Source organism: Hippocampus zosterae, chromosome 7 (genome assembly GCF_025434085.1).
Source record: "Hippocampus zosterae strain Florida chromosome 7, ASM2543408v3, whole genome shotgun sequence".
NCBI lineage: Eukaryota > Metazoa > Chordata > Actinopteri > Syngnathiformes > Syngnathidae > Hippocampus > Hippocampus zosterae.
Genome location: NC_067457.1, coordinates 3,363,121 through 3,382,487, shown reverse-complemented (window position 1 = coordinate 3,382,487; position 19,367 = coordinate 3,363,121). Strand labels below are relative to the sequence as shown.

The 19,367-nt window shown below is 47.5% G+C and overlaps 1 protein-coding gene and 1 long non-coding RNA gene across 2 annotated transcripts; one reads left to right on the top strand and one right to left on the bottom strand.

Moving 5' to 3' along the window:
- Positions 1 to 5,069: 5,069 nt before the first annotated feature.
- On the bottom strand, positions 5,070 to 9,854 carry metrn (meteorin, glial cell differentiation regulator). The gene is made up of 4 exons (XM_052071742.1): positions 9,529 to 9,854; positions 8,251 to 8,690; positions 6,682 to 6,741; positions 5,070 to 6,206 (listed from the first exon to the last, which is right to left on the bottom strand). Exons 1-4 carry the CDS (start codon positions 9,615 to 9,617, stop codon positions 5,893 to 5,895), a joined length of 903 nt encoding a protein of 300 aa, XP_051927702.1. The 5' UTR covers positions 9,618 to 9,854; the 3' UTR covers positions 5,070 to 5,892.
- Positions 6,120 to 15,164, top strand: LOC127604600 (uncharacterized). The gene is made up of 6 exons (XR_007963366.1): positions 6,120 to 6,257; positions 6,334 to 6,438; positions 10,562 to 10,643; positions 13,904 to 14,003; positions 14,658 to 14,701; positions 14,899 to 15,164. It is a non-coding gene; the product is annotated as an uncharacterized LOC127604600 (long non-coding RNA).
- Positions 15,165 to 19,367: the final 4,203 nt, after the last annotated feature.

The window sequence follows — 19,367 nt, the reverse complement described above, 5'->3', positions numbered from 1 at the left end:
ACTTTGTAGTTCCTCTTTGCTCTGTTTGGTTGTTGACACTTTGGGGGAAGAAAGCTTATAATGTGTCGTGCCCAGGATGGGGAGCCATGCAGAGGAAGTACCTCACATGGACTGTTCGTCAAGAGCCCCTTTGTTTCACGAGGTTAATGCCTAATTGATACGGGCTTAATGAGAACGGGGCTCGCGGGCCCGCAGTGTGTGATCCCGGGGGCCGGACGGGCAGGCCGTAATTGGAACGGACAAGCCTTGTGTGCCCCAGTGCGCCGGGAAGAGATTTATTGGAACACAAGGAATGGCCGGGGAGAGTGGGAATGGGCAAGGAAAAGTGACAACAACGAGGAAGAATATGGAGCCAGTGGGAATTTGGGAGGTTTGGATTGGGACTATCATGAGAACCAAGTCGGTAACAATGGCAAGTGAACAGCGAATAGTGTCAAAGCATGTGGAATTAATTCATGTTTGATACGTGGATAGCTACAGTATGTGACACTCTCGATGGCTAGCTTGCTAACTTGTAAAATAGTTACACGGTCTAATTAAACAACCAAATGCTCTTCCAAAGCATATAATTGCTTCTACTGAAATTCCAGTCATTTAAGGCAAACATAATGCAAAATGCCATAAAGGGCCTAATGGAAATGAGCATAAATGTTGGAGTAGTTTTAAACCTTCAAACAACTTCTCTTTTAACACACAGGGAGCAGCAACACCTACAAAATGAGTATACTGCAATACCGAATGGGGAAAATAGATTTGGGGAAAAAACCTGAGGTATAATCGTGGTCACAAGACGAATTGAACTCAAGGTCAAGTTACCGCCGTACCAACTTGATGCAAAATTCCTCCATGTGAACCCTCAACTGCAATTTTAGCCGACACCTGTCTCTTCTTTTCGGACAAGTTGTCTTTTTGCCCCCACACACACACACACTTTTGCGTCAGACTATTCATGCAGAGTCCCAAGCTCCTCTCCAGACAAGCTTTCAGCACCCGGACTGGAGAGGCACTAAAAGGGAGGCGGGGGTGGAGGGCTGTTTGAAGCGGGTCGCATGCTCTTCAGCAAACCTTGAAGAATTGGGAGTGAAAGCTATAGAGATTCTGGGTGGCTGTGTGAAGAAAGAAAGAAAAAAGAAATAATGACAAGTAAAATAAAAAAAAGAGGGGATGTGAGGGGAGCTTTGGAAGGAAAACGAATGCTTGACTCACATGAAAAGTTGTTGGGGGGGGGGTAAAAAATAAATAAATTAAAAAAGGAGAATTGAGGGTGAGAAAAGTAAGGCCGAGAGGTACAGTAAAGGGTGAGAAAGACAGACAGGGGAGGGACGGACCGGAGCGAGTGAGAATGAGGCTGAGGGAAGGAAGGAGGAGAGAGACCCCTTCTGCTTTCCCACACTCACGCCTGTTCCCACACTGGACCTGGCTAATCCCTGTCTTAATTGGGGGAGAATTCCAGCGCACATGTTCGCCTCGGCTGAGCGAAGGGAATGGCTGGAAGATTGCTTTGGGACACATCATCTGTGCATGTTTTAGCAAATGGATTCCAATGATCAATTAAAAAAAAAAATACACACGGAGACTGTTTATTCACGGCCTTCGCAACATATTGTGCAGTTGTGCCTTGAGATGCACGTTTAAATTGTCCAGTGACTATGCTCGAAACTCAAAACATTTAAATCATCTTTCCCTATTAAAATGAATGGAAATGCGATTCGCGGAGGAATTTTTAAAAAAATGCTCTTCAAGAAATACAAAAAAATATTTTTTTTAAATATTGGGGGGAAAAAATCAGATCATTTTTATGAGCTTTGATCCGATCTCACGCACTCTTATGACACCCTGCCAGTCAGTATCAGTTGACACATTTTGCCTGGAAGCTGCAGAACACAAGAGGGGGAGGCGGGTGTGCGGGGGTTGGGGGACGTCGTGCAAGGAGATACTAGTAACATAACAAAACGAGCTTGAGTGGCAGTTTCGTTCCTCCCTACCTCTTTACTCACCGACAAGCTCGAACAATAGGTGCGTTCCTGAAGAGGTAACTTAAGTCTCGCGGTGGACAAACGCTGCGAAGCCGTGGAAAGGAAACTCAAGTGATCCGTCCAGGAAATTTCTCCGATTTGAAGCCAAACTCTTGCGGTTAATTGGTCAGGGAACAGTGAATGGAAACAGGTGCAGTGGACTGTATGCTCCCTTTATTATCTTACTTGAACACCAATGACGTCAGAAAACAAGTTGGCCTATTTGAGGACAACAACAAAAAAAACCCCCACAAGTTAATGATGTTTTGTTTCGTAAACTTTTGTGGAAACTACAACCGTCAATTTCCTTTGCTGTTATTTCAAACTGTTCATAATTCCTTTCAGAAGCTCGCAGGCTACACAAATGTAGAGGGTGGGGCTCCTAGAACAGCTGAACTTTATTTGGGGTGAATCAGAGGTAATTGCAGCCACATCTCCGGTTATAAAGGGGTGTTTATTTTTACTTCTCTTTTTAAATATTTATATTTTTTCCAGTTTAGAAAACTCAATGATCGTCGGGCCATCGGGAGATAAATTCTGGCTCATTTACCACAATACCGAAACACAGCAAATCTCAAAGTGGCTTTATTAGTGCACAGTTAGTGTTTTTTCATTCATTCATTCATCTTCCGAGCCGCTTGATCCTCACTAGGGTCGCGGGGGGTGCTGGAGCCTATCCCAGCTGTCTCCGGGCAGTAGGCGGGGGACACCCTGAATCGGTTGCCAGCCAATCGCAGGGCACACAGAGACGAACAACCAACCACGCTCACACTCACACCTAGGGACAATTTAGAGCGTCTAATCAGCCTGCCACGCATGTTTTTGGAATGTGGGAGGAAACCGGAGCACCCGGAGAAAACCCACGCAAGCCCGGGGAGAACATGCAAACTCCACACAGGGAGGCCGGAGCTGGAATCGAACCTGGTACCTCTGCACTGTGAAGCCGACGTGCTAACCACTGGACTACCGGGCCGCCCACAGTTAGTGTTTTGTTTTTTTAAAATAGTGCCCGTACACCATGCCCCCCCTACCCACCCCTTTCCCCACAACCAACCCTGCGGTCTCACGTCAAACCCAGGGACACAGCAAGGAGGTGGCAGCTGTGTGGAGTTTGCCCCTTCATCATTCAACTCCCTTTTCCTTTCATCGACTATTTTGGCGGGAAGGATGCTTGTTTGAACCTTCCTGATAAAAGGGGGTGGCCCACCTCCACGCTCCTGCGCACCATGTCCACTCTTTCTTGCCTTGATGGATTTTCAGTGCGCATTTTGGAAAGGATTACAGCCATCTGCAGGCTCTTGAGGAACAAAAGGGGCCTCCTCACTCTTCTCCCTTCACTACTTCACAGGGATAACACGGCCACGGAAACATGCTCGCACTTGTTTTCCGTTCTGGCCTCACCTCTCAAGCCCACCCGACTGCCTATACTGTGCTCCTCAGATGACCACATCCAACTCGACCACTTTTCATAAGTGCCTCGCTTAATGCATAGGAGTTAATAGCAGTCCACCCGCATAAGAATTGTGGCATTGTAGGTACTTAAGTCCACTCACCATTCCATTACGGTTGATGACGGTTGACGCTGCAACGCAAACGCTCCATTCGGAACAACACAGTCAATTTAACAATATTGTTGTGGGTGAATTTGACAGCGTCATAGGTGGCAGATTAGATGGATGAAACGCCTCATCCATCACAGTCAGGTTTCCCGTCGCTTGATGGATGTAAATGATTGCGCGACGGCGTCACCGAAATCCCAACCCGCAGTTCCAGCTGTCCGAAGGGTGTAATGGGAATCCGGGATGCCGGTGTGGTGGTGGAAATGCTAGCGCTCAGCTGGCGGCTGCTGATCTGAGGCGGACACGCCAGACTTGTTCTGTTTGGTTGCCAGGGATACAGCTGTTTCTTCGTCACTATTAATCAACCGTATGCTGAAATGGGACACAAGCCATTAAATGCCTTCCTTCTGTTCTGGAGAAGACGAATTATCACGTAATAGTTGAAAGATTCTGTGGCATTTTAATGTGTGTAGGGGTCGCGAGTATCGAAAAAAGTGAATGATTAATGGGGCCCCTCCAGAATGTTTGGAAAGCAGTGTACTTTTTCCTATTAGACAAGGCTATGGCCTGCTAGATAACTTCAAGAAAGAAGGGATAAAAGTTGTCAGAGCTCTGATTTGTAATCCCAAAGTGTCTTTTTGCCAATACAATTGCGCCGCGCTGACGCGTCAGCCACACTTTCCAAATCGGCAGCTGACACCCCCCCCCCCCTGCTGTGGGGAATGTTATGGGAAAGACCAAATCTAACATTTGAGGAGGATGTGATGGTGAAATAGTTCCAATGAGTCAAACAGGGTCGACGAGTTTGATACCATCCTTTTTTCCCCTCCTTTCTTGCGTGATTTCCGACGGTTGAGTTCATTTCAGTATGATGTGAAAAAGCATTTGAGCAGTGTGTGTGCTGGAGGTCACGCTAAATTATATTTCTGGTGCCTCCCGTCCACCCATTACTGTTTCATCTGGCACTTAAAACACACAGACGCACACTCACACACGCATTTACTCTCACACACACATACGGTCAGGATGGAGCGAGCGACTGTGTGGCACCTCAGCTCAGACGTGCCTGCCACGGTGCTCGCTTGATGGCAATTTATTGCTTCCTGGCTCCTGAAAATGGCAGAGCGAGGACAACGGAATTTCAACCTCTGCACGCAGACACACACACACACGCTAAATCTTGTTGGCCTTCTTTTTGTAAGCCTTTCACAAGTGACTTATGCGTGGGAAAGGTTTAGCCTTGAGCTCAAACCAAACCTTTTCCAACTGGCTTTTTCCATGAATCAAATCACGTTTTGTAATCGCAATAAAACAAGCACGCATCTCTTGAGGTTTTTTTTTTGTCAGTATATTTGAATGACACAGAACATATAAAAAAAAACTCATAACAATATTGACGTAGTTCTTTAGAATTTCTTATGCACATATTTACATTTTTTTTTTCCGTATTCACATATACACAGCAAATGGCAGTACTTAAGACTTCGGCACTTAAGTCATTTGGTACGATCTCGTCATTGATGTAGTGCAAGAAAACGGCATTTTGTACGATTTTTTTTTTCTCCCTCCGTTCTTGCTTGCGTTCTCGATTTGAAAACATGTTGTCGCCAGTTGCATTCGACACACTTCTTTTGCATGTGATTGACACAAACTGTCAGAATAAGGGCAAGCCATGTGACTGCCTTATTATTACTGTACATGCTCACAATATCTGTATGCGCATATATTAAATTCTGAAATGCACCGCCGTGCTACATATACTTTGCTTTTTAATTATTTTTGGTTTTTCCATTTTTTTTGTGTGTGTGTTTGCAGCATTTGCGATTCATTCACTGAGTGCATTTTCATCTGATTTTATAATCTCCATCGCCCACTCACGTCACCAACTAAAAACTCCTTGGTTCTGCTGGGAAGTATTTTGTGTCCCTGCTGAGTTCATTTCTGTACATTCCCTGAGTTTCAGTGACTCCCATTAGGAGCCTACGTTTGTCTATTTGTATTTATTTATTAACTATGCTTTTCATTTGGTGGCTTTTCGCTCACGGATATTTGATTTGATTTTTTTTTTTGTCCAATCAGATTTCACCCTCTTGTGTTGCTATGTCAATCTAAATGCTTCTATTTCGGCAGCCGAAAAGCTGCCGTCACAGCTCGGCAAGCTGTTATTGCACTGAAAAGACGTATGGGGAAAAGTCCCATTTTTCACGGACCCCTTAGTAGCTCGCAATGGGTTCCCCCACGACTCGAAGCGGGTCGACCCGGCCTTCCCCTGCGCCTCGGTTCCGTATCGTAGACAAGCAGCGACAAAATTTTCAAGCTCAGTCCACGGGGAGTTCGCATGGGATCTGCTGGACCGCTTTGGCCGCGATGTAAGCCTGCAGGAAGTCTTTATAGCGAGGGGCGCAGCCGAGCCAGGCCTCGCCGAAGTGGACCCGACCGGTGAAGAGGAAGCTGCCGGGTCCTGGTTTGACGCCGCACTGCAGAAGGGTGCGGATGTCCCCCCGAGCGGCCATGCGACCGTTGCCGGTGAAGAGGGCGTACTTTTGGCGGAAGACCCGCGTGGCGCTGACCTTGATGACCGCGGCGCGGAGGTTCTCGTCCTCCTCCACGGACCGGATGTTTCCTCGCACCACTGTGGAGAAGACAAGACGAAAGTTGCCACCGTGAGACCAACTGTGCCCAGGTTTGTAGTTTACGTTTCTACATATGCATAAAGTGTCATGAAAGTTCTCCAATGCCGTTTTCTTTTGTCTGCTCAGCCGTCCAGGTTGTGATGATACGCAAAAGTTGAACGGAGACGTCTGGACTCCTCTTGTTCAAGTTCCGGATGCGGATTCATTTTTGTGGAAACCCTAAAAGTTGCGGTGAGACCCCGTTCCTTCTATCATTCCCGCAGTCCACGTTTCCTCACCTCTTTCTGTCCTCCCTCCCATTCATTGTCCCACTCACATTGAAAAAGTAGACACTAAGTTTTTGCAACCTGGCAGGTGAAATTCCATTGGGCGACTCCACACCTAAAATTGTTGCTACCTTTTATTTTTCCTGCTTTGCGAGATCTTTTAACGTTCTGGGACAAAATTCTCCTCATGCGAGGCTGAGCAACTTACCAAAGTCACTGGTACACACGGCCATTAGGATCTCCGTGTCGTTGCAGGGTCTGCACGCTTCTGAGGAGGAAACAGACGGGAGAATCGGTTAGCGAGCTTGCATCAATTTTCCGGGGGGGGAACCCACATACAGTGCATGCTAATAAGAAATCAAGAAGAAAAGCTCACATGCTCTGGAATGTGCACCACAAAGGGCTTGAAGGACCAACCACTAACAGACAGCTGCTACTTTTACAGTTGAGGCTTTCAAGGTGCACGGTTCTCTGGGCTGCACACCATTTTACAGGCTAAAATCTCCCCCTCCCCGTCTTTCCACCCTAAAGCCTTCCTGGGTGTCTGCAGTCACACCTCCACAAAGCCTCCGGGGCCCACAATAAGAGGAGGGAGCGGAGCGAGACTTCAAAAGATATGTTTGAGTACCGCAATGATGGTCATTTAAAAAAAAAAAAAAGAAAAGAAAACATAAACCTGACCGCTGCTTCTTTAAAAAGGTACAGACAAGACTCCGATTTTAATTCATGTAAATTGGGAGGACCATACAAAAGGATCTTACATTAGGCCTTAATGACTTTTAAAAGTTCATCTGACTTAATTTACAAGACCAAAAAAATTCAAAGGCAAGCACCTCAACATGTCAAAGTTCCCAAACATACATGATCGTTTATCTCCAGGGAACCAGGGAATTGAACTGTTTTTGGAGGGGGGAGGCCGGGTTACACATTTTAATAGTTGCTTGAGGTTGACTGGAGGCCCCTATCCCGCCCTGCGCATTCTCCACAGTGAAACCCCTCTTGATAAATGAGATTCCTTCCTCTCCAGTCCTAAAGCAAACTTAATGTGAACGACTGAGGTGGGGGGGGGGGGGGGGCAGTAGGGGGGTGGCTGTCGGTCTCTGGCTACAGACAAGTCTACCCACAGCGAGGCAGCTCAACAAAAGAGTGGAGCATCTCAGCTGGGGAGAGGCTTCTGTTGCCTAGGAGACGGCAGTAATCCCAGAATGTTTCAGCGGCACGCATTCAAAGAGCCGTGGACTCTGGAGAAAGACCCACATAGTGAGCTTTTGTAGCCCCCACCCCACTCCCCACCCACCCTCCAACCCTACGTCCCATTTCCCCTCCTCACTGCCTACTCCCCACTTCTACTCTTGGGAAAGTTTTCCCACTTCCTCCTGGAAAATCCAATCAGCCCACTGAGGCCTCCTCTATCAGGGCCCTATGTGAGGGTTTGGGGATCTATTCTATCATCACTGTGGAATTGGACTCGTGCATTTCCCAATCAGAATGCAGGAATTTGAGCTAAAGCAGTGACGCGTGGGGTGCAACAATGCACACCCTTGTATCACAAATCATCCCTTTCCATTGGAATGAATGGAAATGCCATTAATCCGTTTCAAAATTGTTGTATTTAGCTCTCCGCACAAGGAACAACAACGTTCCTAAAAAGAGATCGGTGCCTTATATAAGCCTAATGTAAGTGAAATGTTCAGCCTTCTTTGTACATTTAGATTTAGGAGAAGGGAATGCGTGAATGATACCAAAGGCAGCTTTGGCCTTCACTTGAGCAACTCACCAACAGTACTGATCTGGTTGGAGTCAAGTGACAGACGCGCAGTCCAGTCCCCCCTCAGCTCATATCGGAAGGACGCAATGCGCCGGCTTATGTCTTGGTGAGGTGTGGCCTGCATGAAGAGAGCCACCTTCTCCCCGGGCTGGCGGTTGAAGCAGCGCACCCTCGGCGGGGGGGACGACTCGGGTCGGTCCCCTACCAGCAGCTCCAGCACGCCGTCCCTCTCCAGGTAGAGCTGGGCGCCGTGGAAGTGCTCCGAGGGCTTGACGCAGGCCGTGATGAGGCCCGAGCTGCCGCCGCCGCCCCCGGGGCCCACAGCCACAGAGGGCAGGCGAGGCGACAGGGTTAGACGAAGGGCTCCTTTGGGGTACAGCCAGTCTAGGGTGCCCTCGGAGCAGTGGAGGGAGATCTGCTCCACACTGCCTTGCTGCTGGGACAAACCACTGCAAGGAAGAAATGAGAGAATTATTTGATCGATACTGCTTATCGTCATGAGCTTGAATCTCTCACAGCTGTCTTTGGACGATAGACCGAGTACCCCCTGGATTGGTCGCCAGTTTATCTCGGGACACACCGAGGACATATTTACACCTATGAACAATTTAGTCTTCAATGAAGCTAAAATATATATTTTGCAAACATGGGAGAACGTCTAAACTCCACACAGGAAGTTTGGAGCTTAGATTCAAACCCAGAACTACAAAACAGCCAGGTATAAATGCTAACCTTTCAGGCACCATGCTGCCGAATCAAACGTACATTGTAGTAATCCAAAATGTCACCTTTGACATGTTTGAGAGAGTTAAAGTTTTTACATACCAAAATATGCTGGTGGAATAACTAGGTGTCAAATTGCAACACCATATTAAGTCACCACATCTTAATATAAAACTACTGAGGGAAAGCGCCACCTGTTGGCATGCTTGTGAAGCACAGCATTGCTCTCAACATACAGTCGTTCTCCCCTTTTCCCAAACTATAATAGCGGGAATGTAATTCCTAGTCCTGCAGTGCACGCATCGTGCGAGTTCACAATTAATCCCCTCAGTCATCCGTGTGTCTGGACCCCCGCGCCCCCCCTGTAGTCAATCCCCCTCCACCACACCGAGGACTTGAAAACATTTAGATTGCCCCTAATGGCCGACACGTCTCAACATGTGGGCTGACGAGCGCCGTCCTGCAACCTGTGCGCCTCTGAACCGACCACCCGTAGCTCCGATGCGATTCAAAATCATTTCCAAAAAAAAATGTCAATCCCAAACTGTCGTATGAAATACTTGCCTGCCTCTCCAACTGCACTGATCCTCGGAATAGTTGCACAGGGCTGCACGGAATAAAATCCAAATGGTGTAAATCCCCAAAAGATGCATCTTAAAATATAAGTGATGCAAACTTTCAAATAAATAAATGTAAAAAAAAAGATCAAATAATCCAAATATGAGCTCCTTTATAAAACCGATCTAGTGTTGTCTTGACTTTGCAGCCATAGTGTTGCATCCTCCTCAGATAAGAGAATGTGTCTCCTGACTGCCTGACCCCGACCGCCCGTCTATCTGCTCCACACTGACTCAAGCTCCAAAGTTTATTCCCCCTAAAGAAACTTGGAGCCACCAATCAGAGGCCGAGGCAGGAAACTTTAAACCACTCTCACAAGTGGGAGGGGGACGGGTGGAGTTTGGAGGTGGTGGGATTTGGGACTAGGGACTTAAGGGGGGGTGACCTGAAGAAAGAGTGACAGTGCACAAGTATGTTACAATTCTCCATTGTCTTGGCCCCCACAGTGCATATACAGCCAAGTGAGACAATGTGAACAGTCTGTCTAGTCTTCCCCCCCCCAATTCTATGTAAATGTTTAGCTTTTTTTCCTTCTTCTTCTTTATTCTCAGTTAACGCAACTGATGCCACTTATTTTAATCATCGGCGTTATGCTATTCAAGAGCTTTTATTTTGAAAGGAGGCATACACAATGCAGGAATGGGCTTTTTTTTTTTTTTTATTCCCGAGGGCCACATTTGATTTTTAAAGCAAACCATTACGTGATGCATAGTGCAGTTGCGTTACTTAGAATTCACGTCATCATCCGCTGTTGAGTTAATGCAAATCAATGTGCGGGTTTTCCACATATTTTCAGTCGACACAAAATAGCTTTTCACATTTTACACCGACAAACGGGGACTTATTGATAACCTGTGTCAAGGTATGCCCCCCACCCTTGATGACGCTTTCTGTTTGTTATTTTACGCTCCGATTTGAAAATCCAATAAAGCAAACGAAAGCCCCTCTCCCAGTTCAATAACGCTAATCTTATTTTCAGATAAGTGCAACAGCGTTGGCGATTGGTCATCCTCTGATCCATGTGACCTCCCTTCCTGCTCCGCCTTCGCCTTCATGCTGAGGTATTTAGAAACAAATGAAATGTTCTTTTGTGCATCCATCTCGCTGAGTGACTGACTTTTAGGCATCAAAGTGCGCGATGAAACTCAAAAGATGGAGTTATGACAAGGCCGTCGAGCTGGGTACAAAGGCACGTGCAGAAATCCAGCTGCTTTTTTGTCTCCAGCGGGACGGAGCTTTGTGTTTCCCTGCGGGCCGTTTCAAAACAGAGCACGGACGCGGGGCTGGAAAAATAAATCCATTCATGTCGGCGATGAACTACGTTTGTGATAATAGTTAAGTGTTACTCAAAGCATTTTTATCATTAAAAAAAGTCCCGATTGTAGAAGACAAAAAAATAACATACAGAAAATGAATGAAAGTCGTTCATCTTGAAGTCATCATTTAATTTGATCATTAATGACGGCTATAATAATAATTATTATAGATTTTGCTGGCTACAGTGTTGAATCGAATGACGGGTTAGTTTCGGTGTCTTTTCTAATCGGGGTCCTAGAACAATGCTGCCTTTGACTGCGCTCTGTGACACACACACACACACACACACACACTGCAGCACTGTAGCAGATTCCCGCCACGGTCGACTTGTGCAGCTTTCAATCTCACCTGGCCGCCAATGGCGACGTCTTCAAACAGCGCCGCTGTACGCGGACGAGAGTTGACGTTCAAGTGTGAGACGTTTGAGTATTTGCACAGTGTTTTGGATTCCAGGGTGTGTGTGTGTGTGTGTGTGTGTGAGCACAAACATGCGGAGGATGTAGTAACAGTGTGGTGTCAACAGTGTTTATTGGACCTCGACATGCGTGTTAACTTTCCCTTAGCGCGTCTTCTCGCTGAAACATTCCCAAAGAATCATGGTGGGAAGTTTGGCTCTCAAAAGAGCATGGGTGGGAAAAGGGTGGCCCGCAGGACACATACGGGGCCCCTACTGTTCTGAAATCAGGCCCCATAAGGTCCCATGTAATACAATGAATTGTTTATATATGTATATATATATAATTCTATCAATTCAAGTGGATTCTTGTGCAAGATTTGAGTGCACAAAGGTTGCGTCCTTCGAAGGTGTTCAATGCAAACACACGAGCACGGCCTCCGCGTTTCCCATGACTGTTGGCGAGCTTCCCATGGCACCTCGGCGCTAATCCATCTGATCTGGCATAGCCGCTGTTTGTTTTCCAGCACTGAGTCATCTATCTATCTGCTGGTAATGAGATCTTGTCGCGGCGCGCCGATAATCAGCATTCCTGCACACTGGCGGCAAACCTTGACTGCCTGTTTCGCGTCTTTTTTTGGGGGGGGGGGCTGCTTGCTTTTGGTCATGGGAAAGCCAATGAACCTCGCAGAGGGATTTGCTTGAAAGTCAAAAGATGAAGACTTATGATTTACTGCCACCTCTTGTTTTTGCTGATATTTACTCCCCAAGCCCCCCCACCGTGAGACTCACATGTGAAAAATGACACCTACTTTCTCATTGCGCTTTCTCAGGATCCTGATGCGGGTTTGTTTGTTTGACAGTAAATATCTTTTCTTTATTTTTTTTCACCCTCTCGTCTCAAGTTGTGTGTGTGTTGCAGGGGGTGGGGTGGGGTGGGGGCCCAGCAGGGAAGTGAATACAAGACAGCAGATAAACAGAAAGGCTGGATGGCAAACGCAGCTGGAAACGCGCAGAGACGCCATGAGAACGCTCCCTAATGCTTTTCCAAACATGTAATAGATCACTTAGCTGCACTGTCACAATACTCGCATGTGCATTTTGATCTTTTCCGTTGGGATCCCACCCCCGCGATATGGTTTTAAATCATTGTGGTGTATTTGAAAACAATAAAAACAAATGCAGCTAAAAATCAAAAATGTCTCGATTGGACATGGACTTTCCTCATCCTTTTTCTTACAGAGATCACTCAAAACCACTTTCCTGTCATGGCCCTTCGCTGCTCTGCCCTTTGACCTTTTTTTTGGCCACTTTTATGCATCCGTCAGCTCTATATATAACTTAATTATAGCGTCTGGGGTTCAGAGGTCACAGCTGCGTGCCCCCCGGGACGGTCCATTTGCAGAATGATGGGACGAGGCAGACTGCAGGTGTCCAAAATGGAGAATTTCTTGACACAAAAAGATCGCGGCTGATCTTTCAAGCCTCACAGAATATTACTTTTGTGGTTTTGTGTCCACACAGATTCCGCCAAATGAAAAACGGGACTTTGTAGTCGATTTTAACGTGACGTGATCTTTTCGAATCACTTACCAGCAAACAATTTACCAAGTAATATTCATCTTCTGGGTCTGAAATATTTACGACTGTACAAACAAAGCAAAACAAATAAGGATATGGTGTACTGTCGTGTGTGTGTGGGGGGGGGGGGGGGCGGAGACAGCAGCTTTTTTTCGTTTGATGCCGACATTCCTCTGCATCCAAAGCACACGCGGGAGCAGTTTAGCTAAAAAGCAAACAGGGCCGCGTCTTTCAAGTGGTTCTTCACACAACGTCGCCGCTGCGCGGTCCACATTTTTTTTTTTTCAGATTGGGAATAACTGAAGTTTCTGGTGAGGTTTGAAAGAAGTTAATTGCTGCCAGGTTTAATTAAAAAGGCACGCGGTGCATATTAGCGCTGGTTTCGATCGACTGTTGAGATGCTCTCGTACTTGTTTGAGCCGGGCTGGGTGTGGTGGTGGTGGGGGGGGGGGCGTTGAGGAGGTCAGACAGAGGTTCACCGCTGTCTTTAGCTTTTTCGGGGTGACCCTCCCCTCCCCACCACCACCACCGCTTCTAATTGGCCAGATCGATTTGGAGGGAAACTCGAATGAAGACGCAGCGTCTCGACAATGGCTCGTCCCAGCGTTTTTTTTTTTTTTTGCATATGTCCACAAGGAAGACAGATGTTGGCGTTGCCCACCAACGTCCACATTTGAATAGGCGTTGTCGGAACACAATGGAAGAGACGACAAAAGGCTTGGAATTTTTTGAGGGGGCGCTCGGGGCCAGATGCATCGTTGTGGCGGGCAAAAAATGGTTGACTCCAATCGGGCCCCTTTGCCACTCGATTAATTCAAGCGATCGGTTGATCATTCCTTGATCAATTCAGCAATTTTCCCAGTTGGTCCATGTGAAGTCAAGTCGGTTTCAAAACGGTTTCCGAGGTAAAGTAACCGCAAGCGAGAAAATATCCCCCCCCCCCCCCCCCATCTCATCCTCGTAAAGTGCAACAAACTGCAAAAGCCCCCCAAAGAATGCATGCTCCGTTTTTTCCTCCTTTTGTTGCAGGACTATTCTTCATCTCCCCCCCACTCACCCCCCCCCCCCCCCCCCGCTCCTCCTCGCAATCGAGTGTGGTCAGCGAAGGTCATCCCGGGCTGTGCACAATGTAATTAGCCTTCCTGCACACATGCACAAACAGATTTAGAACCAAACTTGAAGCCCCCCCCACACCCCACCCCACCCCCACCCGACCCTTCAACAAGTGGCTTGCACAGACAATGGACACATGCCAATGCGTTGACCTACGCCGAGCCAATAGGGTCACAATTCAGAATTGCATCTCACACACACGCACTCGACCGAAAATATCTCTCTCACACACACACGGCTGAAATTAATAATAGTGAATTATATTCCCGACGGCCCCTCATTACGAACATTTGACTGGCTTCGCATGCACCGGCTCGTCCCTCTCACATGACAAACGGTTAGGTCACATTTTGGCAAAAATTGATCAAGCTCTCCACAGCTGCTCAATCTCCGCACCCCCCCCTCCCTCCCCCATGGCGAATGCGGATGGCGCTCGGCATTACGCCGGCCGCCGGCCCCGCGGATTGAATGTCATCTCCGAGACGTCATAAAATTTAGACGACTACTCCCGGCGCTTGTGAAGTTTGTTAACCCAAGATGGAAAGCCGGCGTTCGAGCTTGGGGGAAAACGGTAAAAGTTGGGAGAATTTTTTTACGGTCACCGCGGAAGCATGATATGCATCGTCTTCACTTGATCACGCTTTTAATTGTTTTTTTTTTTAATTCACAGGTTTGAATGGTCACTGACTGTGAGCAAAATTGCACACCAAACGGGTATGTGAAGCCTCCTTTCTATCTTTCAACGCTATTCAGTCTACTTTGTCAACCTGAACCTCATCCCGAGATGACCCCCCCTCACCCCTCCACATTAGTCTTACCACCTATGCCTCAAAACAAAACAAAAAACGCACCCCCTGGCTCATCATTGTAACCTGTCTTCTTTTTTGTGTGTGTGTGTCTTGACATTAAAGGGCCTTTTGTTAAGAGAAACTGGGGGGGGGGGGGGGGGGGGTGAGGACGCTGGAAGGCGCCGCCAAAATTGGGTGACTCCCTGGCTCCATCGGTGACTAAACCCCCAAGCAACCAAGCCCCCACCTGTCCACCTTCAGGGGTATCAGTTCACTCGTCCCTCCGGGGTGCGTTGGTGTTAGGCGACATCATTCTCATGCAAGCAGGTGGATTGGAAATCGTTCAACAGGTGTGGATGAATAACACTAGATGGGGGGGGCGGGGGGGGGCGTCTTCACTGTTTGACTTGACAAAAAAAGTGTGTTTTTGAGAGATTGTGAATGCAAACTTTGGCATGAGTCTCATATGTTACCGTCTCTGCATTACCTCCATCCATGAGAGTAACAAATGAAGGACTTTCAAGAAGTCGGGCCGCAGTCTGGCTGGGCCTCCCCCCCCCCCCCCCCCCCCCCTAAAAAAAAAAGCCGCTCACTTTCTTTCAGCACTCAACTGTGGTGAGAAGCCATGACCGTAAAGCGGATGTTAAGAAAGAGCTGAATAATTAAGAGCCTGGAGGATTGTCCCAAATTTGGCTGCCCCATTCATGCATATGCACAGACGTATGGATCAGTGTGTGTGCACTTGCCTTTACTTCTTCTCTACACACACACACACACACACACACACACGCGCATATTTCAACCTGGAGGATTTTTAGCACATTTTTAGGTTCTATCTTTGCACATGCACGCAGGCCAATCAGGGCCTCTTCACTGACAGAAAGCAAAAGGGTCACTCGGGGTGATGGAAATTTGGACGGCAGGCGTAGGAAAACAAACACGGGAGACGGGACGTCCCCGCCGACGACATACTTTACACATGACGTAACACGGTTTGGATTTTTGGAGAGAAAATGCGTCCCTAAATTGGGATTGCGTTGCTCCTGGTTTTATTGACAGTTGTGGAGAAAAAGCTTAGTTGGAAGAACGGAGGGTTTTAGCGCTCGTCATTGGTCATTAGTCAGAGCCCCTCGCGCTGATGTGATTACCGTCCAATTTGGAATCTGCCCGACGACACGCTTCCAGGATGAAGACGAGCCGCATTCAGCGAGTTTGCGCCACAACAAATAGAGCGATTGTTTGAGGGCGGACGATGACATTTTGATGACTTTGCACAAGACGGATTGAGGGTGGGGGTATAGGGGGGGGGGCGATTGGCTTTTAGTTGGCTTCCGATGGACACCCAATTGGAAAATTTGCCTTCGCCTGACCACACGGTCCCTTTGTCTGTCCGTCCGTCGCTTTCCCGTTCGGTTTTATCTTATTTTACACAATACGTCAAACATATCAAGTTAGACTTGGCGACATGTCATGTCTCGGCATGCTCACATCACACACACACAATCAGCCCCAAGCTCATTATGCATGTCTTAGGCTAGCGGGGAGGGGTCGGGGGGGGTTGCTGACCTAGAGAGCATGACCCGAGGGGACATTCAGGGAGTTATGGGGGGGAGGGGGGAGTGGCCACAGCGTGGTGGTCCAATGGAGGGGGCAACGCAACTTGTTGGTGCCCCTGTTGGTTATGTTTGCTGCCTCGAAAGATTCCTCATTGATCGACCAAAAAGGCAATCTGGATGATTGAAAAAGTAGGCGCCACTTTTTTTTTTTTTTTTTTTTGACTTGATAAGATGATGAGCTTGCAAAAAAACAAACCTCATTTGCATGATCAGAAGTCTTTTGTCTTTGGAGCCCGCAATTAAGAAACATTTTTGTAGATGTCCACTGAATTGATAACGATGCCTAATCCATTGATCTATTTCAGGAAACTTAAAATGTCCCCCCCCCCCTTTTTTTTTTTATTTGAGGAATGTGCTATGTGGGGGATGCAATGATGACTTCGCCCTCCTCAGTCTAAGTCAGACACAAGAGGTTTCATTTCCCTCCAAAAGTGCCCCCCCCCCCCATCCACTGCCTTCCACCCCAACTACAACAGCAGCCGCCATCCAGGCCCCCCAGCCGACACACATCAATCCACACCGTGTGGGGGTATGTTTTGGGAAGGTTGTATGTGTGTGTGTGTGTTGACGCCCCCCGAGGGAGGCGCGGGGGGGGGGCATGGAGGGTTTTTGTCCAAACAAAGGCGTTTTTTTTTTTTTTTCCCAAAACAAACATTGCTTTTTAAATGGAAGTCATTGTTTGTGTCTTACAGGTTTTTCATGCCCGTGAGTCAGTCAACTTGCTGGAAAAGGAGATGCGATCACCCTGTAGGAGGGAGCTGTGACTTTTGCAACTCCTCCATTTTTGTGCATTTTTTTTTTTTATCAGTAAGTATAATCAGGCCCGCAGAGGTGTGAAGATGAACTTTTGACTCTGTGGTGGCGCTTGACCTCGGTGCTCGACTTTCGGCGACCGCTCACCCGGGCCTCACGAGGTAAGTTGCGTTCTGGCCCCCTCTGTACTTTAAATCCTACTGGTTATGGTTTGCCATTGGGGTTTCAAATCGTGGTTTCAAGTTCAGGGTTGGGCTTTCAAAGTTAAAGTTTCAAATGAAAGCATCACGGCCATTTTTAGCGTTTCGAGTCTTCTGTGGGTCAATGCCACTGTGCGCCCAAACACATCTGTCCCTCTTTTTCGTGTGGCCCTTACACCGAACTTACCCCCTCAGAGGGATCAACGCGCGTGACACGAATGACTTAGAATGAGCGAAGCGCGCCAGAGATGACGTGCGTGGGGAGCAAACACAAACATCTGCAGCTTTTAGTCTCTCGTCACATCAATCCTTGTTTGACTTCCTGTCCACTCTGCCACCTCCTGCAAGTCAAACAACTCACACGGGGGCATGCCGAAACATTACGAGTAGTTTCACACGAGTAAACCTAGCTGAACACAAATAGAACCCGCTCTCTTTGTACTGGGGGAAGGGGGGGGTGGGCTGAAAGCCATCCGGTGTCATGTTTGCAATGTGTTTAATGAACACTTAGGCCTACTGTGCTATTGTAATGTAATGTTGGTCATACCGGTGCTGCTTGGAGGCGTAAGAGTGTTTGTTTGAGCGGGTACTTCATGTGATATTGTGAGAACCATTTCTCCATATCACCGAAGATGATTGCATGGTTCTGCAGTCCGATACCGTGCAAAAATTTACACGAAAGAACATAACGTGGCTCGTATGCAAATGTCCTCTCCCTCCAAGTCAAGGGCGGTTGCAAACTTTGTGAGCAGGTGTTGAACATTTGCATATTCGGGACGCTTTATCCCACAAGTAAACGGATGACAAAGTGATAACCACGCACGCATTCAGAGCAACAACAACAACTAACTATTTCCCCGTCTTACATCATTATTTTATGTTGGTGTTCATCCTGCATTCAAGCAAAGAGTCGATGAGCCTTTTCCTTTTCCTCTGTCAAAGTGAGCAAACTCACCCAACAAAGAGCCGGGGCCATATGGATGAATGCTGCTTTTGTTTTGCCCATTTGAACCTGAGCTTCAGCCCCCACCCCCCCCAAAAAAAATGCTAAGAAGTATGTGTTCACCCTTTTTGGCTTGCCGGCTGCTCTTTGGGCGCCAGTACCAAACGGGGAAAGCGACTACGGCTCGGATAGGAGAGAATCAATCAGGAAGTGTTTGTCTTTCAGCTGTGCCAGAGGAGCCGGGCAACTTCCTCATCTCGTCGCCGAGGTGACGGGAAGCTCTGCCAGCTGGTGCGGCGGCGGGCAGCGCCTTTGAAAGGAGCGGAGGGGCGACGGCGGTTGGGACGCGAGACACAATAACGGCCAGTTCAAATGTAAACACTTGAAACCGCATGCATGAGACTTTGTTTCTATTTCGCTCCTCATCCCGTGCCAAGAAAATGCTAATCCCTCCAATCAGTCTTGTTTATCGATGCAGGATTGCTTTGCAGATGTATAACTTCATGCAAACCATCATGCAACATGTTTTGTTATTGCCCTTTTTCTCGTTTAGATGTACTTTTTTTTTTTATTCCTGCTCAATGCTACAGTCTGAGAATTGCGATTACCTTGTAGCCAAACATTTAGCATCCCTATGCTCGGGTGGCTGTTCTGTGGGATCGGATTGGTGTAGATGGGTAAACACAGCTGGGGGGGACACAGGCAGCAATGGTGACTCCCCCCCCCCCCCCCCCCCCCCTCCTCCCCCATGCACCCTTCCCTACACAATACTCTCATTTGTTTATCGGAAAGAGGTCATCATTGCCATATCAATAAAAAAGATTAACCCCCAAGATTTGTTTGTAGCCATAAAACTCTCCTGTAAAATGACAAAAATAGAGAGCGCAAGCTAAATGACCACCCGGAACATTGAAATCATGTCAAATATTTTATTTTTAGAAAAAAAAAATCGCTATGAAATGTCGAGAATCAAAAAATAGAGATACTTCGCTGTTAAATACACTTATTGTAAGTAAAAAGACCCCCTAACAGTATTGGTGATTTGTCGCTCTCTATTGACCGACCCGATCTCTACACGAA